Here is a 9918-nt window from a genome sequence, read left to right as displayed (position 1 = left end):
TGAAAATATTCATTGGGTATATTTTATGCGATTTTTTATTAAGCGTGTCTCAGAGAATATCAATAGATTAGTCTGACCTCAACTAGAGACGGACAGTTGTAATTTGTATGTTTTGTGAAGATCGCAAGAAATGTAGATGAGAATTATAAGGTTATTATTTATTATCATATTTTGTTTGTAAAATTATATATCTGAAGTGATTTTGTTCTGATGACTATTTTATGCAATTATATTGCAAAAGATATGTAAAAAATAGAATGTTTGTCAGAACAAATTTGACTTTAAATTTAAGAGGTTTTGCAGTACTAAATACGCAGTTATTTCTAAGTTCATTAAGATTTTGATATATTTTTTTTAATTTTATTATTTCAAAAAGTAAGATGACTGTTACGAGAACATTGATTTGTCTAACAATATCACAATGTTTCTTCCAAAGATCAAAATGACAATTTTTGGCATGGCGATAATAATTCAGGGCCTTTTCACTAGTTTTGGGGAAGGCGCCCTAGCCCTTTTTGTGGGGAAAAAATGCGTGATTTTCACACTTTTGGGGAAAATATCATATTTTCACACATTTCAGAGGAATATCATAATTTATTTGCATATCTTCCTCCAATCACATGTAAGGTTTACTATAGTACTAAGCTTTCTGTCCAACAGGAGTAAAAGACATTTTTTACAGATCAATTTATTGCCCCTTTATATTAACTCATATTTCCTATTTATAGTATTTTACATTGGTCATGTGAGGGTTCTTGGTTTGATTCAGAGGGTACATTATTATCAGTTTACACTGTATTGCGTTATTGAATTATTAGCTTTCATTGGACAAAACAATTATCTATTTTTAAACAAGAAAGTTTGTTTACAAGTTTTATTCTTCAGTTAAAGGGGAAATATTTGCCAGAAGGGGAATTTTAGACTGTTTTTTGGGGAAAAAAGGTAGTAATTTGGCTTGGGGAAGTAGCCTGATACAGGCTACAGCAAAGAAGGGTAAAAAGGCCCTGTAATTCCTCAGGCGGCACCAAGTGGTACCAGAATATGCCTCATATGACCATTTCTGTCTGTTATGGTGGGATTCAATCTCAACAAAACAAACTAACAAAAACAACAACAATAACATAACAATAACATAAATTGATAATATGAAAAAGGCAAAGCCTCAAAGCGAGCTCGATTTACTTTTACCATGAAATAGTATATAATAATCGTTCATTTTTATTTTACATTTTCCGTTTTAAAATTGTCATTCGGTATTTTATACACTGCTTCTGTTTATTCTGGCTCCCTGTCCTATTATGGTTCCCAAATAAGTGTGCAGGACACCAGTCTATGCTTCCGTTTTCAATCAGAATACCTCGGCTTTTATCATTATCTTGTAATTCGAAAAGTTGCAATGTGTCAATTCGGTACTTCGGACAAAAGTTTTCAAAACCATCAATATCTAGCAGGTACTCACGTTACGTAAAGCTCGCTATAAATAGTCACATTTATGTTTCAGAAATGGCAGAAGAAAGCTACAGATTAAAGGTAATTGGTTACATGAGATCACCATTTTTGTACAAAAATGGAACTCCAAGACAACCAATTATCTGTCCTCATGTCACTGGAGAGATTACAATAGACAAAAATGTCTTTAACAACCCTGATCATTCCCTTGAAGGACTTGAGCAATTTAGTCATGTGTGGTATGAATATGTTACTATATAAAATTACTATTTTGTAGAAAACCACTTTAAAATAGAAAAATCACAAACAAGTATATATTGGATTAATTATAATTGTTCCTTTAGTGATAATTTTGATGATTATTTACTGGTGATTCAGAAACATACCTTCAGCTAATGCTTGTATCTATAGAGTTTTCTATATGGTTACCTGCATGTGCCTAAAATAAATGTACAGTAGCACATCTATAGATTTGTCTTTGTCTGCATGTGCCTAAGACAAATTTACTGTGGTGTATCTATAGATTTTTCTATGCAATGTACATGTATAGTAGAACATCCATATTATTTTGTCTATACCTACATGTACATGTACATAAGACAAACTTACCGTGGTACATCTATAGATTTTTTCTTAGCCTACATGTGCCTAAGACAAATGTGCAGTGGTGATATTTAGAAATGATCTTATATAAATAGAATGTCTGTTAATAATTATTTGATAGCCAGAAATGTCACAAGTTATAAAATGTAACCATATCATTTTAGTTGTTAAAGGTGTAAGGTAATTATAACTGGAGGCTAAGAATTGCTTTCTGAGTTTCTGTTAACTTTAAATGGCATTTATTTGCAGAAAAAACTTCCTACAAAACAACTTCTTTTAAGAATAAAATGTTTTCATAATTTGTTGGAAAAATATATTTTTATTGCATTTTGCATCTTTTGAACTTTATTTCAGGATAATGTTCATATTTCACAAAAACAGCAATGTTCATTCAAAAGCAAAGGTAAAGCCACCTCGAATGAATGGCAAGAAAACAGGTGTCTTCTCAACAAGGTCGCCTTACAGACCTAATAATATTGGACTCACCCTTGCAAAGATTGAAGGTGTAAAAGGTTTGTTTCTGATATTGCTTTTTAGCTCACCTGTCACAAAGTGAAAGGGTGAGCTTTTGTGATCGCTTTTCGTCCGGCGTCCGTCCATCCGCCGTCCGTCGTCCGTAAACTTTTACTTTAAATGACATCTCCTCATAAACCTCTAGGCCAATTTCATCCAAACTTCACAGGAATGTTCCTTTGGTGGTCACCTTAAAAAATTGTTCAAAGAATTTAATTCCATGCAGAACCATGGCAACCGAAAGAAAAATCTTTAAATATCTTCTTTTAAAAAACCCTAATAGCTAGAGCTTAGATATTTTGCATGAAACATCTTCTAGTGAGTGTATACAAAGTTTGTTGAAATAAAAGCCCTGGGGTCAAAATTGGCCCCGCCCCAGGGGGTCATTGATTTTCCCTATATGCATATAGTAAAAACTTAAAAAATCTTCTTTTAAAGAACCCAAAGAGCTAGAGCTAAGATATTTAGCATGAAACATGTTCTAATGAGTGTCTACCAAATTTGTTCAAATAAAAGCCCCTGGGTCAAAATTGGCCCCGCCCCAGGGGGTCATTGATTTTCCCTATATGCATATAGTAAAAACTTAAAAAATCTTCTTTTAAAGAACTCAAAGAGCTAGAGCTAAGATATTTAGCATCAAACATGTTCTAATAGGTGTCTACCAAGTTTGTTCAAATAAAAGCCCTGGGGTCAAAATTGGCCCCGCCCCGGGGGTCATTGATTTTCCTTATATGTGTATAGCAAAAACTTAAAAAAACTCTTCTTTGAAAAAACCCAAATAGCTAGAGTTTAGATATTAAGCATGAAACATCTTCTAGTGAGTGTCTACAAAGTTTGTTCAAATAAAAGACCTGGGGTCAAAATTGGCCCTGCCCCGGGGGTCATTGATTTTCCTTATATATGTAAAGCAAAAACTTAAAATCTTCTTTGAAAAAACCAAAAAAGCTAGAGTTTAGATATTAAGCATGAAACATCTTTTAGTAAGTGTGTACAAAGTTTGTTCAAATAAAAGCCCTGGGGTCAAAACTGGCTCCGCCCCAGGGGTGTCATTGTTTTTAACTATATGTGTATAGTAAAAACTTAAAAAAATCTTCTTTTAAAAAGCCCAATGAGCTAGAGCTTAGATGTTTAGCATGAAACATCTTCTTATGGGTGTCTACCAAGTTTGTTCAAATAAAAGCCCTGGCGTCAAAATTGGCCCCGCCCCAGGGGGTCATTGATTTTCCCTATATGCATATATTAAAAACTTAAAAAATCTTCTTTTAAAGAACTCAAAGAGCTAGAGCTAAGATATTAGCATCAAACATGTTCTAATAGGTGTCTACCAAGTTTGTTCAAATAAAAGCCCTGGGGTCAAAATTGGCCCCGCCCCGGGGGTCATTGATTTTCCTTATAATTATGTGTATAGCAAAAACTTAAAAAAACTCTTCTTTGAAAAAACCCAAATAGCTAGAGTTTAGATATTAAGCATGAAACATCTTCTAGTAAGTGTGTACAAAGTTTGTTCAAATAAAAGCCCTGGGGTCAAAACTGGCCCCGCGCCAGGGGTGTCATTGATTTTAACTATATGTGTATAGTAAAAACTTAAAAAAATCTTCTTTTAAAAAGCCCAATGAGCTAGAGCTTAGATGTTTAGCATGAAACATCTTCTTATGGGTGTCTACCAAGTTTGTTCAAATAAAAGCCCTGGGGTCAAAATTGGCCCCGCCCCAGGGGGTCATTGATTTTCCCTATATATGCATAAAAAAATATATTAAGAACTTAAAAAATCTTCTTTTAAAGAACTCAAAGAGCTAGAGCTAAGATATTTAGCATCAAACAGTCATGTTCTAATAGGTGTCTACCAAGTTTGTTCAAATAAAAGCCCTGGGGTCAAAATTGGCCCCCCCCCCCGGGGGTCATTGATTTTCCTTATATGTGTATAGCAAAAACTTAAAAAATCTTCTTTGAAAAAACCCAAATAGCTTGAGTTAAGATATTTAGCATGAAACATCTTCTAGTGAGTGTCTACAAAGTTTGTTCAAATAAAAGCCCTGGGGTCAAAATTGGCCCCACCCCGGGGGTCATTGATTTTCCTTATATGTGTATATCAAAAACTTAAAATCTTCTTTGAAAAAACCCAAATAGCTAGAGTTTATATATTAAGCATGAAACATCTTCCAGTAAGTGTCTACCAAGTTTGTTCAAATAAAAGCCCTGGGGTCAAAACTGGCCCCGCCCCGGGGGTCATTGATTTTCCTTATATGTGTATAGCAAAAACTTAAAAAATCTTCTTTGAAAAAACCCAAATAGCTAGAGTTTAGATATTAAGCATGAAACATCTTCTAGTGAGTGTCTACCAAGTTTGTTAAAATAAGAGACCTGGGGTCAAAATTGGCCCCACCCCGGGGGTCATTGATTTTCCTTATATGTGTATAGCAAAAACTTAAAATCTTCTTTGAAAAAACCAAAATAGCTAGAGTTTAGATATTAAGCATGAAACATCTTCTAGTAAGTGTGTACAAAGTTTGTTCAAATAAAAGCCCTGGGGTCAAAACTGGCCCCGCCCCAGGGGTGTCATTGTTTTTAACTATATGTGTATAGTAAAAACTTAAAAAAATCTTCTTTTAAAAAGCCCAATGAGCTAGAGCTTAGATGTTTAGCATGAAACATCTTCTTATGGGTGTCTACCAAGTTTGTTCAAATAAAAGCCCTCGGGTCAAAATTGGCCCCGCCCCAGGGGGTCATTGATTTTCCCTATATGCATATATTAAAAACTTAAAAAATCTTCTTTTAAAGAACTCAGAGAGCTAGAGCTAAGATATTTAGCATCAAACATGTTCTAATAGGTGTCTATAAAGTTTGTTCAAATAAAAGCCCTGGGGTCAAAATTGGCCCCGCCCCGGGGGTCATTGATTTTCCTTATAATTATGTGTATAGCAAAAACTTAAAAAATCTTCTTTGAAAAAACCCAAATAGCTTGAGTTTAGATATTAAGCATGAAACATCTTCTAGTGAGTGTCTACAAAGTTTGTTCAAATAAAAGCCCTGGGGTCAAAATTGGCCCCACCCCGGGGGTCATTGATTTTCCTTATATGTGTATAGCAAAAACTTAAAATCTTCTTTGAAAAAACCCAAATAGCTAGAGTTTATTTATTAAGCATGAAACATCTTCCAGTAAGTGTCTACCAAGTTTGTTCAAATAAAAGCCCTGGGGTCAAAACTGGCCCGCCCCAGGGGTGTCATTGTTTTTAACTATATGTGTATAGTAAAAACTTAAAAAAATCTTCTTTTAAAAAGCCCAATGAGCTAGAGCTTAGATGTTTAGCATCGAACATCTTCTTATGGGTGTGTGGGGGCTATATACAGGTGAGCGACCTTAGGGCCATCATGGCCCTCTTGTTTAACATTTTCAACTCAACTGTGCTGAAGGTGCTGTTTCCTTAGCGAAAAAGAGTTGTAAATATTTTTTTGTGGTGGCCTGTTGTCTGTCTTTGTTCACACAGTCCAAAGATTTCACTGGTAGGTGCCCTCTATTGAGATTGAGGTCAAGAGTCAAGGTCAAAAATGGCAGTAAAAATGATATACTCTGATATTACAATGTTTTGAACTTGCATGTTGCATTTTCAAATGGACCAAGCCCTAATCTGACCCAATTACTTTGGAGAATTATGACCATTTCTAGAAATAAAGCTGAGTGATCTAAGCCAATCATTACACTTATTAACCAGGTTTTCCGAAGGAAAAAACTGGTTATTAGATTGAGGTATGTCGGCGGGCGGACGGCGGGCGGGCGGGCGGGCGTAAACAATTTTTTCCTGTGCGCAACTCCTCCTACATTTTTCAACGGATTTTGACCAAACTTTCACAAAAGCTTTGTCATCAAGTGACCTGGGGCATATTGTCGGGGTTTTGTGATTGGATAATATTTGACCTAATTATGGCCCTTTGTTTTTTTTCCTTATATAGAATATATAGTGAATAACTTCTTCTGTGCCAAACTGTTCCTACATTTCTCAATGGATTTTGACCAAACTATCGCAGAGGCTTTGTCATCAAGTGCCCTGGCGCATATTGTCGGGGTTTTGTGATTGGATAATATTTGACCTAATTATGGCCCTTTGTTTTTTTCCCCAATATAGGATATATAGTGAACGATTTTCTGTGCGCAACTCCTCCTACATTTCTCAACGGAATTTGACCCAAACTTTCACAGAGGCTTTGTCATCAAGTGCCTTAGGGCATATTGTCAGGGTTTTGTGATTGTATAATATTTGACCTAATTATGGCCCTTTGTTTTTTTTCCTTATACAGATTATATAGTGAACAATTTTTACCATGCGCAACTTCTCCTACATTTCTCAACAGATTTTGACCAAACTTTCACAGAAGCTTTGTTATCAAATGCCCTGGCGCACATTATCGGGGTTTTGTGATTGGATAATATTTGACCTAATTATGGCCCTTTGTTTTTTTCCTTATACAGATTATATAGTGAACAATTTTTACCATGCGCAACTTCTCCTACATTTCTCAACAGATTTTGACCAAACTTTCACAGAGGCTTTGTCATCAAGTGCCCTGGCGCACATTATCGGGGTTTTGTGATTGGATAATATTTGACCTAATTATGGCCCTTTGTTATTTTTCCTTATACAGAATTTATAGTGAAAAAATTCTTCTGTGCTGAACTCCTACATTTCTCAACGGATTTTGTTCAAACTTTCACAGTAGCTTTTTTATCCAGTGCCCTGGAGCATATTGTCGGGTTTTGGGATTGAATAATTTTTTATTTTATTATGGCCCTTTGTTTTTTTTCCTTATACAGAATATAATTATAGTGAACACTTCCTCTGTGGCAATTCCTCCTACATTATTCATGTTTTACATTGCACATAGTTACATTGTTTGTTGCTTGTATTTGTATTTCAAATACAACATATTTATCTACAATGGTGATAATTGAAAACCTGGTTTCATGGCATTGCCATGTTTCTTGTTTTAGTTTTAACAGTGTTTTTATTTATAAATTTTTGTTTCTTTTAGATAATAAATTACACATTTAAAATTATGTGGATTGATTGGATGGTGTTTATTAAATTGCATGCATTCAGGGGCATGTATGTATACACAAATCTCATTTTCACGATCTTAAAATTTGGACCACCAATAACTCATGTGTATGAAATCCAAATTTGATGTTTGTGACCCAATAACCTTCTTATGTTTTGTACAAATTATGATATTGTCTCTGGTAGAAATTGTTTTTAGTTGGGAGATTTCTGAAAATCATGACATGTTCTGTTTCAATTTTTAAGTAACTTATGATTTTGAAATACCTAGATTAAGGGCTTCTTTGCAATTATAGAGGTCATAATGACTTGAAAATGAATACAAATAACATCGTGTAGCAGGTATTAATTAAATAGAACACCTTTAGTTAATATTATTATAATGAAACACCTGTTAATAATATATTAATATGTTTATTATAGAATTATTGTGTTTTGTTTGTTTCAGGATCAACTGTAACTGTATCAGGAATAGATATTTTAGATGGAACACCAATTATAGATTTGAAACCCTTCATACCAATGTATGATAATCCAGTTTTACTGTCACATGAGATAGATGAAACTGTGTCTGAACAAGGTAGAGTAAACGATTGTATGACAAGTCAGCAGTCAGAAACCAAAATAAAAGATGAAACTGAGAACAGAAAAGACTTTGATAATATGGAACCTGAAGATAAACCAGCTGAGACAGAACTTTCTCATGATGAATTAAACTGTCATGTTGGAGATTCAGAAAACCTAATTAGAGCTAGTGAAGAACTTGAGAATTTACATAAGTTTGAAAATAATTGCTTAAACATAGATAAAGAACAAGAACTCTGTCCTACAGCTGTGGATGAAAGTGATGGTAATAAAGTGATAAAGAATCGAAATACAAATGTTGCTAGTAAACTTGAGGAACCTAGACAGGAAAAACAAAATAGTGGGACTGAAAGGTCTGATATTAAATGTTGCACTGCAGATTGGATTACAAATTCACCAGTTACATCTTTGGAAGTTAGATTTACACCATCAGCAGAAGAACAACTGAAGCTCTTCAGCTGTGAAGATGTTGATACAGACTTTAAATTTCAATGTTTGAAGAGTTTCTCTCAAGCAAAACAGTCGATAATTGACATCCTACATCAAGATCCAAGATCAACATATAGACGGAAACAGTGCTCGGACAGTTTATATTACTTTACATTGGATGTTTTGCATATAACATGTTGGTTTGATGTAAATCTTGTTGAAATTGTTAGAATTAAACCTGTTGGACAGGTAGATAAATTGAAAAGTTGAAAACCAGGCATTTTGTTCTTTAATATATTATTCTGCTCTTTAATATCGTTGTTTTTATTTTTGATGAACTGCTACAAACTTTATATTAATTGTTACAGTATGATACACATTAAAAAATGAAATCTTTAAAATTCTTTTTTTCTCAAAAACTACAGTTGTAACAATGCACAGAGTTAAACTATTTTGCTTTTATCAGGGTCTTTCAAATAGAATGTATGAAATACCCAGGTTGTATGAATTACATGTATTGTCCTTTGCAAAAATAATTACTTAAATGTTAAATGCTACTGTGTTCAGAATAGATTGTGCACTGAAGGTCACTTAGTTAACATAGACCTGTACAAGAGAATGCATTTAAAACTGTTCATATGAAATTTGTGTCATAGAGCTTAGATAACTGACATATCACATTGTCTATTACATGTATGAGGTGTAGACAAAAGTAACAAAAATCAATGTCCTAGTTAAAAAGTTGCCCAACTCTAGGGATCTCTTAAATAAAACTTGTATAGGAAACTAACTTTAACAAAATTTCCTCATAACTTTCTATGCCCAGAGCTTAGACAGTTGGCAAGTATTGTCACCTTGCAGCTTTCAACAAAATTTAAATGTAGGGCTGGTATCGGACCTTCCATGAAGGCCACTAAGTTTATACTTTAGAAAACACATTTTATTTAATTATTTTGTGTGAATCTAGATGAACTTGAGTTTAATTTATTTGCACATATCATAGTCTGGGAACCACTAATATAGTAGTATGACTTATAGCTCAGTCAAAAATGCCTTAACCCCAATATGACCCAATTATGTACATGTACTTCTGTACAGAGAACTTCTTAACCTTTTGGGTTGAATAATGTACATTGTGGGGCCTTTACATACTTCTACAAAGTGCCAAAGTGAGCTTTAAGGAGTGCTACCATTCGATTTCTGTGGTATGTCATACCTCCATTAAAAAAGTCTATTAAACAATTTCTCTGTTATAACTGGTCCAATGTTGATGAAATTTGGCAGGAAC

General features: G+C 34.0%; 1 protein-coding gene across 2 annotated transcripts; it reads left to right on the top strand.

Annotated features, from left to right (window-relative positions):
* The first annotated feature begins 52 nt into the window (after positions 1–52).
* Positions 53–9031, top strand: LOC132719490 (tRNA (adenine(37)-N6)-methyltransferase-like). 2 transcript variants are annotated; one of them, XM_060703259.1, is made up of 4 exons: positions 53–150; positions 1502–1688; positions 2407–2564; positions 8065–9031. In XM_060703259.1, exons 2-4 carry the CDS (start codon positions 1504–1506, stop codon positions 8898–8900), a joined length of 1179 nt encoding a protein of 392 aa, XP_060559242.1. In that variant the 5' UTR covers positions 53–150; positions 1502–1503; the 3' UTR covers positions 8901–9031. The 2 variants fall into 2 exon arrangements, with proteins under 2 accessions (XP_060559242.1, XP_060559243.1); XM_060703260.1 differs by having other exon boundaries at positions 73–150; positions 1502–1530.
* The last annotated feature ends 887 nt before the right edge of the window (positions 9032–9918 follow it).

Source organism: Ruditapes philippinarum, unplaced genomic scaffold (genome assembly GCF_026571515.1).
Source record: "Ruditapes philippinarum isolate M1 unplaced genomic scaffold, ASM2657151v2 ctg378_1_1_1_1, whole genome shotgun sequence".
Lineage (NCBI taxonomy): Eukaryota > Metazoa > Mollusca > Bivalvia > Venerida > Veneridae > Ruditapes > Ruditapes philippinarum.
Note: the sequence above shows the minus strand (reverse complement) of the source record. Positions and strands in the feature narration are given on the sequence as shown.